Source organism: Heterocephalus glaber, unplaced genomic scaffold, assembly GCF_053883595.1.
Source record: "Heterocephalus glaber isolate CG9 unplaced genomic scaffold, H.glaber_assembly_v1.0 deba00001687, whole genome shotgun sequence".
Classification (NCBI taxonomy): Eukaryota; Metazoa; Chordata; class Mammalia; order Rodentia; family Bathyergidae; genus Heterocephalus; species Heterocephalus glaber.
In genome coordinates, this window is record NW_028258412.1 from 23,477,567 (window position 1) to 23,492,381 (window position 14,815).

General features: G+C 63.5%; 2 protein-coding genes across 30 annotated transcripts in view; one reads left to right on the plus strand and one right to left on the minus strand.

Moving 5' to 3' along the window:
• The first annotated feature begins 2,316 nt into the window (after positions 1-2,316).
• Rflna (refilin A) lies at positions 2,317-12,127 on the plus strand. Its single transcript, XM_013071938.3, has 3 exons — positions 2,317-2,627; positions 8,647-8,756; positions 9,649-12,127. Exons 1-3 carry the CDS (start codon positions 2,433-2,435, stop codon positions 9,959-9,961), a joined length of 618 nt encoding a protein of 205 aa, XP_012927392.1. The 5' UTR covers positions 2,317-2,432; the 3' UTR covers positions 9,962-12,127.
• A 982-nt stretch (positions 12,128-13,109) lies between these two features.
• Positions 13,110-14,815, minus strand: part of Ncor2 (nuclear receptor corepressor 2) — a 125,190-nt gene continuing 123,484 nt past the window's right edge. For 28 of the 29 annotated variants that reach the window (XM_087198248.1, XM_087198246.1, XM_087198251.1 and 25 more), the window contains 2 exons: positions 14,508-14,687; positions 13,110-14,187 (listed from right to left, as the gene is read on the minus strand). In XM_087198248.1, the coding sequence (XP_087054374.1) occupies positions 14,006-14,187; positions 14,508-14,687 (362 nt within the window). In that variant the 3' untranslated portion in view covers positions 13,110-14,005. Of the gene's footprint in view, positions 14,188-14,507; positions 14,688-14,815 lie in introns of those variants that run through there. The other variant, XM_087198266.1, reaches the window with a different exon arrangement.

The following is a 14,815-nucleotide window of genomic DNA, read 5'->3' on the forward strand; positions in this document are numbered from 1 at the left end:
GGGGATCGAACTTGGGTCCTTGCACTTGTGCAGCAGGTGGCGAAACCACTGAGCTAAATCTCTGGCCCACCATCTGCCATTTTAAAAAACACTGGGCTTCTACTTCGTGCATCGGGATGCTTTGCCGGGTTCAAGGCAGGCCTTGTGTGTGCGGGGACATCACACGCTGTCCAGAGGCCCACCCAGGAGCATCACGCCAATGGTGCCCAGTGGCTAAGGACAGTCGACGAAGAGCCCTTTCTCTATGTGACCTTCCGTCACCCTCTGACCTTTCCCTCTCGCAGGGCTGAGCCCCCCAAAAAGCAGCCTGGGAAATCCTAATGCTGAGGTGCCGGGCTCCGGTCACACTGGCCACTTTCCTTTGTCCTTTCCAGGTGCTTGTGAACATAGGCGAGTTCATGCACATGGAGGTGAATGTGTCCCTTCACAGCCGGGACACACACTGAGCCCCCCTGCTGTCCAGCACAGCACGGGACACTGTCGGGGACAGGGTCTCCTCCTGCCCCATTCCGCTCCTTCTCCAAACTCCTCCCCGTAACCCAAAACAGGAAGGGGGATCCAGGTCAAGCGTCCCTGGGCCGCAGGGGTACCCCAAGCTCAAAGCCCTGCGCCTGCCTCCTGTGGCCCCTGCTTGTGTGGCCGGGCTGGGCATTCTGATCTTGAAGTCCCCAGAGCTTCTAGCCCCTTTCCTCCTGCTCCCCGCCAGCATGTGGCAAGCAAGTGTATGGAAATTCCGGCCTTTCCGCCTTTCTGACATTTGCGGGCCATCTGGCACCATGAGAAGTAGAAGCATCCACAGTTCTGGCCTTCTCCACTCAATGGGCAGCCCTCGGTCGGCAGCAGCCAATCCCAACAGAATAGGTCAGAGGTCACAGGGCACCAGGTCATGTGCGTGGGCTGCACGCTGGCAGCTGACCTCTGTAGGGTCGTGCTTTTCTTTCCGCTTGGGACACACCCGTCTCTGACTCTGTTGCACACTGGCACCTCAGGGGAGCTTCCGGCCCCAAGCGGGCACCATCACAAAGGCTCTCGTGTGAGCCGGCATGAAGGGCACAGGCCAGGTTGGATGGAGCGGGAGAGCCCCTCGCCCGGAGCACAGAATTCACGACAGGGAGTTGGGACAACTTTTCCTGCAACATTTCAAAGTCAAGATGGAAGCACACGGGTCAAAAGGAACAAAATACTAACATTTTACACAAGGTTGGGGAACCCTGTGTTGGGGGCTCCTGGCCACCAGCCTCACCACCCTCCTGCCCTTGACTTCTGTCCCTGCCGGAAGGCGCCCTGCCCACCATCCTCTGAAGAGAAGTGGCCGTGGTCCACCGACAACACAGCCCAAGGGCCCTGGAGGGCACGGGAGGGTGAGCTTGAATGGCCCCACACGTGGGAGGGGACGAAGTTCAGCCACCCGTTTCCATCCAGTGGCCCAGGGGCCGAGGAGGCCCAGGCTGAAGCCTGTGAGCCTCAGCTGTGTCCACCGTTTTCCTTAGAAGGTCCCAGATGGGTCTTGCTGGTTCCTCGCGGCTTCTGCTCTCTGTCCTTGTCTGATGGTGTGGGAGTCGCTGTCCCCAGACAAAGGGCGTCCGGCCACCCCTAGGAGCTCTCGGCCCTGTGGCCTGCTGTGTGGGTCTCCTCCGACAGCTCCTCAGGGCAGGGCCAGCGCCGGACGCCTGCCCCAGGCTCTGGTGGGGTTAGGAGGGCTTAGTAGCCCCGACTGGAAGAACACAAGTCCAGGCACTGGGGTGTCCCACGCTCCTCTCTCCAGCCCCCGCCTGGGCCCTGCGCTCTGCCACAGACCGGGATGGACGGGACCAGTGTGACCGTGCCCTATTAGCTGTCCACACCTGACACCTGCAGACTCCTAAATTCCCTGCTGGGGGCCCCCGGGGCGGCACCGGACGTGGGGACCCCTTGCTGAGGGGAAGGGAAGCAGGGTCGGGGTCTTGTGGGCAGAAGGAAATAAGAGATAAGATGGGCGAGGCCCTTGGCCACAGGCAAGGCGGCTTGGGGGCCCCGGAGAGAAAGCCCCGTGCCAGCTCCCCAAAGCTCTCCACCCAAAGCTCAAGGCGGTGGCCTGCCATCCGCATAATTAGGCACAAATCAGGGGCGGACCCGAGATGCCGTGGAGTATGAACTTCTTGTCCCCAGAGGGAGAGTTGCAGATGGAGCCAGAGCTGCGGAGGGAATCCAGGGAATCGCAGGGAATCCAGGGAATCCAGGGAATCGCTGGGTCCGCCCTGTTCCGGGGCGGGGCCGCACGTGGGCGCGAGGGCCGGCGGGGCGGGGCGGTGCCAGGGAGGGGGCGGTGCCTAGAAAAGGAGCCGGCGGGCTGGGGCCCGGGGTGCGGGGCACGGGCCCGAGCGCGCTCTGCGCGGCCCGAGCGAGGTGCAGGAGCCCCCGGAGCCGGGCGCCCGCACCCCGCGCCGCCAGACATGGTGCGGCACCTGCCTCTGCAGGGCGTGGGCAGCCTGAAGGAGCAGCGTCGCGACGGCCAGCTGGACAGCCCCGACTCTGGGCTGCCCCCCAGCCCTCCCTTCTACGCCCGGGCTCCCGGCACCCTCGACAGTGCTCCGGCGGAGGGCCCCGGCGCGGCCTCAGAGGCCCCCGGCCCCGGAGAGGCCAGAGCGGTAAGGATGCACCCCCTGCAGGAACTGGGGCGCCCTCCCCAGGCGGGACCCCGGCCTTAGGTGGCGGTGCTCAGCCTGACCCGGGCATCCGTGGAGCCCTCCCGGGAGTGGGGCCGCTCTTAGGGCACAGGGGGCAGGGGCGCGTGGGGTGTGTGGGGGACAGTGTCTGCGATCCCCAAAAGGGCTGCTGGCTGCGGGCCAGGCGGCTGGAGGGGGCGGCCGGGGGAGGGGGGGCGGCTGCCCCGTCCCCTGCTTCCCCCTGGGCCGTTTACTGCCCCGCTGCAGTCCTGAAGGTCTTTTGCTAACTGAAGGCAGACAGAAGCCTTCCTTCCCGGGTCGCAGGGCTGTCGACGTGGAGCTCCAGGTCGGGAGCCCCAGGAGCGGGGCCTCCTCCAGACGAAGCTTAGCCCTGGGTGGACCCAGCTTGGCGGCTGGATGGGGCCGGGATGCTGAGGGCGCCACCTCCGTGGTGGGGAAGTGACAGGCTGAGGGGGTGGGGTCCTGCATCCCAGTGGAGTCTCCCTGTGCACCTCCTTTGCGCCCTAGTCCAGGGGTCCCCAGTTTGGCTGCCTGTGGAGTCGCTTGGGGAACCCTAAGGAGCACCCACTCCCCCATGCCCGTGCGTGTGTCTGTTGGATTGATACTGGGCAGAACCGGGCACCGGGATTTAAGGGGTCTCCTCAGGTGCCGTCCATGTGTGGTGGAGTTGGAAACCTCTGTCTTCCACCAAAATCCTGCAGCGAACTTGAACTGAGATCTCTCCCATGGGATGGGTGGGGGTCGCAGGGGTGCTGGGGCTTGCAGGGCTTTCTAGGAGCGGGGCTGTGTGCAGGGGTGTTGGTCTTGCTGTCTGAAGGGGCCAGTTTGTCCCAGACTTGGCCCACTGGTGTCGGGGAATGCGAGCTGTGCTCGAGGTGGTACGCCGGTGGCTCCCACTGGGGCTGCGAGCAGGGCTGAGAGGGTGTCTGACCCGGGGCTCTCCTTTGCCGCCGGTCTGGGTGCCTCCTCTCTCCCAGGCCGGCAGTGGCGGCCACCCGAACAGACTGCCTGGCCTGCTTGTCTTGGCTGAGCCGTTGGGTTCATCGCTCCCTTCCTTGCTAACTGGGCCGCCCTGAGAAGCGAAGCCCGACCCCTTCCTCACAGGTGATTTCCCGGAGTGCCCGGAGCCCGTCCCCCACGCCAGGAACGGCCGAGCTTTCCTCGAATTGCCCCATTTAATCTTCACCATGTGCCTATGGCTGTCTGCACACCCTTTACCCCCATTTTCTACAAAGGAAACTGAGGCACAGGGAAGGTTAGCAGCTTGCCCAAAGCTGGGACAGACCCCAGAGACCCTGGCTCCAAAGTGAGACCCCAAGCCTGATACTCTCCTGCTTTTCACTGTGCAGCTGACGAACTACTTTAAAAAGTTTAATAAAAATAACCAAATGCCTGGGTACCTGTGGGGGTTGAAATGCTACTTTTAATGAACCGAAAGCAAGAGGTTGCCATGGGCAACCCCCCAGGCATAGCCCGGCCTACCTCCCACCCCCCATGAACACCAGGGCGTGTCCTCCCCACCCCAGGCGGTGTTGCTAATCTGTGGTTCACAGCTCCCGATCCAGGCCCTTGGGACAGAGGGTTTCGAAGGCACCAGAAGAGGCAGGCGCTGAGGCAGGCGCTGAGCCAGGCCAGGTTTCCTTGGCGTCTTGTGTCATTCAAGCCAGGGCGGATGCCGGGTTACGGACACCGCCTGCCTTATCAGAGTTAGTGGTGCCAACTCGCCCAGGGGAGCTGGTCGCAGCCCTGTCCCCAAGCCCTGGCCACCCAGGACCTCGGCGGTTTGTCACCCCGCCCTGATCCTGGCCATGACTGCCCGATTAGCACGTGCTTCTCCTCAGAGAAGCTTCCGAGCTTCCAAGAGAGCAGGGCTTCCAGACGGCCCCTCAGGATGTAAGAGCCCGGGGACAGGGACCAGGACAGGGACACATGGGCTCCCCCACACTGGGTTTTCCAGTCACTCTGGGAGCAAAGGTAGGAATGTTCCTGATGACTGCAGAACCTCAGAGACCTACCGTGTGCTGCACACAGGCTGGGGGCACGGGGACAGCAGTGAACCAGACATTCGAAGTTCTTGCCTTCACTGAATTGGCATTCTGGAGGGGCAGACACAGCCACCAACTGATATCCGTGATGCGCCACTGGGTGGGGTGACAAACATCCCATGACAGAAAGCTGGGAGGGAGGAGCAGCTGCTTTGGAAAGGTGGTCCAGAAAGTGATGCTTAACAAACCTGAATACACCGGGGTGCTCATGAGGCTTACAGGGCTGAAGTGTGTCTCAGGCCAAGAGAAGGGTAGGTGCAAAGGGCCTGAGGCAGGGGTGGCGCTAGGGAACCGGAGGAGGCCTGAGCGGCTGGAGGCTGGAGGGTGAGGGCCAGGGTGGGAGGGAGCGGCTGGGCAGAAAGTGGCCTTCTGCATCTCAGGGACCTGTCTCTGTGTGCAGGGCTTGCTTGCTGTACTACCAACTGGCCCACGGCTACCATGCCGGGCAGGTGAGGCAGAAGTGGCTCTGTCCCCTCGGCTCCCAGGCCTGCAGTCCTGTCGCGGGCGGGGTGACAGCCACTTCCTTCCTCGCTTGTCCCTGCCCGGAGTGACCACAGGAGCTCATGTGCGGAAGTGGGTGCTCGTGGTGCCTGCCCGGCGCCAGGGCAGCCTGCGGGGTGGCGCTGACTGGCGCCTGCACCGTCCTCGACCTCGTCCTGGTCCTCTCGGGATCTTGGCTGCCACCCGGATGCCTGGGTTTTCTCCGTTGTTTCCGGTCTGTGATGGCGACACCGAGTATGAGAGGAGACCGGGAGTGAGGGCAGGAGCTTGGGAAGGGTGGAAAGACAGACGATGGACAGGAGAGGCGACAGACAGACGGACGGAGGGAAAGTGAAGAGATGGGTGGACAGGCGCACAGCTGGGTGCAGGGGTGGATGGACAGAGAAATGGGTGGCTGGGCGGATGGGCGGACAGGGTAAGGAGGCAGGAGGCAGGCTCACGGGGCAGGTATTGGCTCGAGTAAGTGGGGTAGCCACGTGGGAGGGGCCGTTTGCTGCGAGGGAGGCTGAGGACAGCCGAGGCGGACTCCCTGTCTGCGGCCTCCTCCTCCTGCACCCACAGAGCCTCTGCTCCAGCTGCTGGGATGAGGAGCGGCAGAAGCCCCGGCCCGTCGTGAGGGCAGGGCCGCCCCATGGGCCCGCAGTCACTCCCCTCAGGTGCTGCCTTGGGGTTCGCCGTGTCCGCCTTTGTGAGGCAGGGCCAGCTCTGCACGCGGTCTTCGGGGGCCTCCCGGTCACCATGAGGTGGGCCTTCAGGAAAGGGCACGGCGGAGGGGAGATGCTGCCCTGCCCTTGGTCCCCCAAGAGGTGGCCCCGGGCCCTGGACTGGCCAGGGGACCCCAGGGGCGCCTGTCCCTGCCTCCTGGGGCTGCGGCCAAGTGCCCCACCCTGGCGGTCACAGCGCGTCCAACGTCCCGCGCGTCCGTCTTGTTTCCTTGGCTTGTGGAGGCGTCAGGCCAGCCCCGCTCCGTTTTCACCTGCCTTGTCCTCTGTGTCCCTTTCTTAAGGACACCCCTCTCTGGACTCACGCTGCTGAGGCCCTTCCTTGGCCGCTGTCCTCCCGCCACCACCCTGCACAACTCGCTGTGCCTACCCGCCTGTCCCAGCCCGGGCACACGAGAATTGGGTCAGGCGGGCTCCACCTCTGCGCCCTGTCTTCCGGTGGCTCGGGCTGGGGCCCTGAGCACCATGTGCGCCGTCTGTTTCCTCCCAGCCAGGAGTTTACCTTGCCTGGGCTCCAGGGAGCCGCCTGAAACTCTGGCATGGTTGGCCGTGGCCTCTCACCCCTGCCCGCCCAGGGGACCAGGGTGCCGCTGGCTGCCCAGCCTGAAACGGGCTCCCCTGGGCTCAAGGAGGAGCTGGGGACCTGGGCGGGCAGGAAAGCAGAGTCTGGGGGATCCCTGCCTGCCCGTTCCCTGCAGCCCCCCGCCCCAGCCTGTGTCCTGGCCCCACCGCTGGCCCCACCGCTGGCCCCACGGGCTCAGCCCAGCCCCGTTAGGGAGGAGCCCATCTGGCCCCGCTGGGAAGGGCACCTGGTTCTGCCTGTGGCCCAAGGGGCTGCCCTCCATCACCCCCTTTTGTAGGAGAACCCTGGGCGTGCTAGGGCTCAGGCGCCCTTGGGAGAGACAGAATTCTTTCTCTAAATACACAGTTGTGGAGTCCAGCAGCTGGGGTCCATGCTGACCCAACAGTGGGCCTTGGAATGGCCACCAAGAAACGGGAGCCTGAAGGAGGAGAGGCTCCCTAAGGGCCGGTGCCCCCTCTGTGTCCAAGCACTGCGTCCTGTCCTTGCCTGGCTGTCCCCTGCTCCGTCCCTGTCCCTTTCCCCAGTGAGGATCCAGGGACCTGGGCTCTGGTCTGGGGGGAGCCCTTTAAGCTGAGACCAAAGGAGGGCGGAAGAGGAGCCACCACTGACCCAGGCAGCGCTCGCTCGGCGGACAGCTTGGTGGGCCTGGGTTCTGTCCAGAGCACTGAGTGTGGCCAGCAGGTGGCCCGTGGGGTGGGAGGTGATGATGACGTGTGGTGGTGGGTGACTGGGGCCAGAACACGGGCAGCGGTAGCAGAGCCCTTTGTGCCCACGATGCAGCCCGGAGGAGGCCGGGCTTGGCAAGCAGGGTCGCTGAGAGGGTGGAGCCCCAGAGGGGGGCTCGGGCCTTGGCTGCTCCCCGAGCTCTGGAACCTCAGGGTTCCTTTGTGGGTTCTGCCCAGTGCTCCGGGACACGGGACTGCAGTGAACTTGCCTCCCCATCCCGCGGCAGCAGGGCCCTGGCTCCGGCCCTCCCGTCCCTTCCTGTCTGGTGTGGCCTGTCCTCCTGCTGTAAGGACGCGGTCCCCCGGCTGGGTCGGCCGCACTCTGGGAGCCTTAACTGGCGTCTGCCACGCCCTGCTGGGAGCCAGGCCCACTGCAGGCTCTGGGTGGGTGTGAGGCTTCAGGGAGCCAGTCCCCACGCGCAGCTATCTCCTGGTGTCCTTGCCCTTCCCTTCTGTTGTCCTCACGGTCCTGTTGGCCACCGCGTCTCCCACGTGCGTCTGCACTCTGCTCACCCACTCCCCAGCATGGGCAGGCAGGGCCAGGGGCTGCGGGGGCTGAGTTTTGGGGGCCTCTGAGCCACTTGTTGTTTCTGGGGGGAGCTGGCAGCAGGCTGGACCCTCACCCTGGGTTAGGCTTAAAACCAGGCCAGCAAGAGAGGAACGATGATGATGATGATGAGTAGTAGGAAGACAGAACACTACACTGAAATAAAATTATTTAGGATGTATAAATATTTTTCAGGCCAAAGTTGACCATGGGGCAACAGTGCTAGAACTGAGACCTCGAGGAGGGGAAGGACGGAGGGCAAGGACGGAGGGCCCCCAGGGCTCTCAGTGACAGACGGACAGGGATTTGCTGGGGTCGGCGAAGGGCTGCGGAGGCCCCAAAGTGCAGTGTGGGGTGCAGAGCCTTTCAAGAGTGAAGGATGGGGACAGGGAGACCAGGAGGTCCCCATGTTGGCTTCAGCCTGGGCCACGGGCACAGGGGCATCTGCGTTTTCAGAATCAGCCTGAGCCAAGACCAGGGGCTTCAGGCCTGGCTTGACCTAGGCTGCCAACAGCGTGGGCAAGACGGGACCTTTCGCCATCTCTGGTCTCCGCACTCCTTGCTGTTGCCTTGGGCAGCACTGCATGGGCTGGGGTGCTCTGTCACACCGCCCTGGCCCCCGCCTCCACGGGGCCCTGTGCTGGCTCTGGGGCTCGGTGTGGCCAGGGCCGTCCCCTTGAGGAGCTGTCTGAGGACCAGGCCACAGGGTGGGGTGGGAGCGGGGGTCCTGGCAGGTGGGCTTCTGGTGGACCCCACAAAACCACCTCAAGATGGAGCCAGGGCTGGCCGGCTTGGGGGAGCCAAGGCTCCTGGACCCCAGGACCACCGAACTCTGGCATCCGTGCCTCTTCCCACAGCCCCCTCCCCGCTTCCAAGACGCCCTGGCCCCCCAGATGAGGCCACGGATGCTGCCGGTGGTGTTCGGGGAGAGCATCGAGGTGGACCCGGAACCCACACATGAGATCCGGTGAGTGGCTGTGGGCCCTGGGCCGGTGCAGCAGGGCCCAGAGCTGGGAGGCAGCGGGCGGCTGGGATGCGGCCCTGACTCCCGGGGGCCCGGGACACACTGGTCACTGCAGGCTGTGCATCCAGGGTGGTGACTTTCTGGAAACCCTACCCGGATGCTGCACAGCTGCAGGAGTCCCGATGCCTCCAGTCACCCCGCACTGTGGGCCCAGCCAGGGGTTCCCACACTCGCTCTTCATAGATAGGGACTTTTTGGGGACCCATTAGAGAAAAGGTTGGTGACACCTTGCCCTTTAGCTCCTAGCAACACCACTATCCAGTCCTCTTCTTGCCCACATTTTGCCCACTGACCCACTGCTGAACCGTCATGCCTGCTGGTTTTTTTTTTTGTACTGGGGATCGAACTGGGGCCTTGCACTTACGAAGCAGGCGGCAGAACCACTGAGCTAAATCCCCGGCCCCCATCATGCCTGCTTTTAACCCCAATTCAGGACCCAAATAAGGTCACGTGCTGCAATCAGGTGTTCCCCCCGCCCCCCGTGTGCCCCCCCCCCGGTACTGGGGATTGAGCACAGGGCCTTTGCAATGAGCTACATCTCCAGCCCTCTCACTTTAAAGTTTTTTTTTTATGAAATAGGGTCTTGCTAAATCGCTAAGTTGTCCAGGCTGGGATTGAACTTGGTGATCCTCCTGCCTCAGCCTCCCACTGCATTGGGATTGATTACAGGCGTGCGCCACCACGCTTGTTCTCTCCTCTCTTTGGTCCTCTCCGAACTGGATCAGTGCCCCGGCCTTCTGTGCCCTTCGTGACCGTGACATGTGGTGGGGGCGCTGAGTGCACGGTGGGCACTAGGGTCCTCTCCCGGCTCACTGGCACCTTTCCTCTGTCCCAGCTGCAACTCTGAGGTCAAGTATGCGTCTGAGAGGCACTTCCGGGATAAGGTGTTCTATGCGCCGGTGCCCACGGTCACGGCCTACAGCGAGACCATCGTGGCGGCGCCCAACTGCACGTGGCGCAGCTTCCGCAGCCAGCTGACCCTGGAGCCGCGGCCGCGCGCGCTGCTTTTCCGCAGCACGACCATCATCTTCCCCAAGCGCATGCGCAGCTCCTTCCGTACCACCCTGCACTGCAGCCTGGGCCGGCCGCGCCGCTCGTTCACGGCCAGCGTGCAGCTGCGGTTGTGCGGGGCGCCCGCGGCGCTCTGACCTGGCCGCCCCGCGAGGCTGTCCGGGGCAGCCACCTGTCCGCGTGGGGGGCCCAGCTGATGCCCCGCTTTCTTGGCCCTGCAGTGGCGCTGCCTGCGGGCGAGGAGAGGTCTGCGATCTGGGGCGTCCCCAGGACAGCGTGCACGCCCTGTGGGGATGGCTCCGAGCCTGTGGGAGGCGAGAGGGTGACACTCAGGCCGCCCCTGGGTCTGGAGGGCTGGCTGGCCCGAGCGCCTGGAGGACCTTGAGCCTGGACATCAGGGCGCAGCTGCTGGAAAGGGCGCTGCTGTGGCAGTGTCCGATGGCCCCAGACCAGTGCAGCTGGACAGAGGGCGCCCCGGGCCAGCACTAAGGTCGCCTTCAGGACTGGGCCTCTTGGACCCTGAAGCCTTTCTGTTGGGGCCAATGGGAGGCACAGAAGGTCTTGGAGACGCTGTTGACCTCTTCAGGCCAATCTATACAGGGGGTGCCGAGCTCAGCCCTGGCCTCAAGAGAAACAGGGCCACCACCCTCCTCCGGCCACCAGCTCCCGCCTGGCACAGGCCAGTGCCATCCCATGGGAGGAGGAAGGGCCGGACAGACTCAGCTCCAGTGGGTGGCTCAGAGTCCCACAGCCTGGTGCTGCCCCTTCCCAGACCTGGGGGCTCCAATGGCCGGGCTGCCCCCTTCCCCTGGCAGCCCCAGGAGGGGAGAGGCGGCCACTGGGCTCAAGCCCCTCCGTGGGGTGCAGGCCCCTGGGGTAGTGACCTCAGGAGAGACTGTCAGCTGCACAGGCAGCGCATCTGGAGATGCGTTGTGAGCAACAGGTAATTTAAGAAGTCAGCGATTATCTTAATAAAATGCACAACCCACAGGGACTTTCTCTTGTTTCTGGGACCCTCGAGTCCCCTGGACAGGAAGGAGGCGCCACTCCGTGGGAAGCCCTTCTCCCTGACCCCATGTGCCTGATGTGCATATCTGGAGGTGCAAACAGGTGCGACCCTGGCAGGATGTATGAGACAGGGGTCTGGGGGTGTCAGCTGAGGGACAGGGATAGGGCTGGTGGAGGGGACCGTGTGGGCTGAGACCCGTGATGCCCCCCACTCCATAATTCTGGTCCAAGCCAGATGTCCCTGGTGGAAGGACAAGGCCCGTGGCCAGCCCCACACTGCCACCTGGCTGCCGGCCTCAGCACTGCAGCCAGGCCAGGATGGCCCTTCTGGGTGGCTTGGAACCCAGGGCAGGCAGGAACCCAAGGCCCAGAGCTCACACAGGACACTCCCTGCACTGCTCAGGGGACTCCGCTCCTCCCGCTCAGCCAGACACCTCTCCCCACCTGCACCCTCAGAACACAGGTCCACAGCCAAGGGACACCCAGGCTGGACACCAGACGCTGGAAGCCTGGGGCCAGGGGGCCTGCGTGCAACTCAGGGGCATTTTGCTCAGGGAGAGCAAAAAGGAGCAGGGGTTTGCAGGCCTTCCTGGGGCACCTGTTCTGCCAGGGGTGCTGGGAGCTGCCCGAGGGGCTCTGGACGGCTTCTGGCAGCCAGCAAGTGGTCTCCACGCCTGGCTCATTTGGGACAGGGGGACACAGGCCGGCCAGCCCTCACCCACAGCCCCAGGAATGCCGACCAGGAAGGGTGACCTCACAGCCCTCTGGTCTCTGCCCTGGGACAGGGCGGCCCTCAGAGCCCATGTGGCAGAAGAAGCTCGAGGCAGGGGTGGTCTTTCTCCCTCCAAGACACCTGTGAGGGCCCTGGCGCCTCCCAAGCCCCGGGTGGCTGGACAGGGACGATGGGCCACAGCAGGGAGGTGTGTTCTCCCCACAGCCTCAGCTCAGCCCTCAGCCTGGCTCTGGCCACTTCACACCTGGCCAGGGACAGGATGGGGACAAACACTGGGAGGGGACAGCACAGGTCAGGTGCCAGGCCCAGAGGGAAGGAGGGGGATAGGGGAGCCAGCCAGGCAAGGACCCAGGCAGAGCACATACTGCATCATGGCACAGACCCATGGGCTCTGAGGGACCAAGGTGCTTCTGGGACTTCACACCGAGCCACAGTGGAGGTGGCGGCTCAGCCCAAACTGGCAGGGCCATGCTCCTCCACCTAGGGTTTAGAGTAGGAGGAAGGGGAGGGTACACTTAATTCCCATGGATGCAGTGAGCAGGAGTGACACCGAACATGCTTTCCAGCTAGGATGGACAGCCAAACACGCTCTCTAGTGTGAATACCACACTCCCCACGGGCATGACAGACACCCTCATCACGGTGTGAACACCACGCTCCCCACAGGCGGGACACCCTCATTGTGGTGTGAATACCTCACACTCCCCACGGGCATGACAGAATCCTCATCATGGTGTGAACACCTCACGCTCCCCACAGGTGTGACACCCTCATTGTGGTGTGAATACCTCACACTCCCCACAGGCGTGACAGAATCCTCATCATGGTGTGAACACCTCACGCTCCCCATGGGCTGAGAGACACCCTCATCGTGGTGTGAACACCTCATGCTCCCCGTGGGCGTCAGTCACCATCATGGTGTGAATACCTCACATTCCCCATGGGTGTGACTGCTGACTCCCACAACAGGTGTGAATATCTCATATACCATGACTGTAACTGGTGAACACTCCCCATGGTGCGAATATCTCACACTCCCCACAAAGTGTGACAGTGGACATCCTCACCACATTGTGAACAGCTGACATGCTCCTCATGGGTGTGAGTGCCAGGCACCTTCACCACAGGTGTTATACCACACTTCCCATGGCAACTACTGGACACCCTCACAATAGGTGTGAATACCTCATACATCAGGGGTGTGACAAGTGAACACCCTCCAGCATGGGTGAATCCCACACTGCAGGCATGCCTGGCTGCTAAGACATCTTCAGGTAGCAGGTGTGAATACCTCACATACCCACCACGATGTCACAACTGGAAACCCTCACTGTGGGTGTATCTGACACTGTCATGAGTGTGAACACAGCACACTCACCGCGGCTGTGAGGGCCATCTTTATCCTGGTGTGACCATGATGTGAGTTCTCCATGCCCTATGACCACCCTTCCCGAAGGTTGGAGTGGCCCTCGGGGTCACACTCCCCAGCCCTCAGTTCCTACCTGCCCTCCTCCTGGTTGCCAATCCGAAGCAGAGAACGTTGGTGACTTGAGTATAATTCGCTTTAATTACAACAACATGTGTAAATGACAGGATGCCACCGCCGTGCGCAGGTGGCGGCCACAGAATACGCATCAAATTCATTCTGCCCAAGGAAGGGGGGAGGCGGGGGACTTGTGAGCAGGGGGCCCCAGCCCCTCGGTCCTGTGGATGGTGGGGTCACCGCCCAATGGCCGCACACGGCCCCTGAGCAGTAAGCAGATGGGAAGCAGAGCAGCAATAATACTGGGTGAGTCCTTCCTTGCGTAAAACATCTGAATTAACTCATTGAAGGTATCAAAAATATACCCTGTAAACCAATACACCATTTACACCTGCCTCCTCTTCCCACCGCTGCGGCCACTGCGTGCGAGCGAAGAAACGGTCCAGGTCCGTGGCGTCTGCCCGGCCGACCCGGCTTCCAGCAGTTTCACCAGCTGGGGCGGCCCGTGGGGACCGGGACAAGAGCCTAGAGGCTGGATGAGGCCCGTGTTCGTCTGTCCAGAGCAGTAAGCGGGGTGGGAGGCAGAGGGAGGGTGCGGGGGCCACTAGCTCGGATTAGACTTTGGTTCCAGATGCGCTGGGGGAGGCAGTGGGGTGGAGGTGCGTAGTCGTCCTGTCTTGGGTCCCCGCTGCCCCGGCCTTGCGCGTGTGGCTGCCACATGCTCGCCACGCGCCTCCCCAGCCCGCCACCCTCCCCTCCCGAGCACCAGGTGAACATCCCCTGAGAAAGGTCACTGCACAGGGCCAGCCCGGGTGGGAGTCGTAGTTAAGGCTTTAGACAGGCAAGGACGCCAGCTCCGCTCTGGATGGACGGACAGACGCACGCGCACGGCAGGCGGACTCAGGGCTCCTTCCTCTCTGGGCCGCTTCTACCGGGACCTGGCACCGCCATGCGCAGTCACTCACTGTCGGAGAGCGTCTCGTACTGCGAGCAGAGTAGTGGCTTGGGCTCCTCCTCCCAGGCGTGGTGGGCACCAGCGAGGACCCCGCTGCCCGCGGGGATGCCAGGTGGGGGCGGCGAGGCCATGACACCTGCCTGCAGCCGCATGATCAGGGGGTTGTAGGGGAATGGCGTGGAGCCTGTGGGACGACAGGGGCATGGCTCAGGGGGCCACCTGCCGGCTACACCAGCCGCTGTCCACCCAGGGACCTTCAGGCCTGTGACACTTTTCACTTCCCTGCCCGACTCCTCCAGGGTGCTATGCATAGGATATCCTGACTCACGAAAAGAAACCCATGGCCCTGGCCGCTGCCTGCCCTACATCCTGGTGCCCAAGTGGCCCTCCGTCTCCCTCCCCTCCCTGGGCCTGGGCAGCCCCAGCCACACCTCTGCCCTCCAAGGCAGCCTATCTGGGCGCTGCCTGCAGCCCTCCCGACCGCACCTGCACAGCGGTGCGCACCTGTGGACGAGGGCCGGTCCTCCCACACGCGGTTGGTGAGTGGTGTCCGGCGGTTGCAGTCCCCCTCGGAGTGCACCGAGGAGACAGAGGGTGGCCGGTCTCCGGACACCAGACCTGGGGCTGGGGACTTGGCTTTTCGGCTGCTGGGTCTGCCAGAGACCTTGCCCTTCCCACCGCTGCCTGCAGGAAGGACAGAGGGAACAGGGCTGCATTGGACAATGACAACAGCACCCGTACCATGGGGAAATGGAGTTGGGTGGGCTGAGTCCTGCCATGGGGAAGCCACCTGGGCCACACCGAGGCTGACC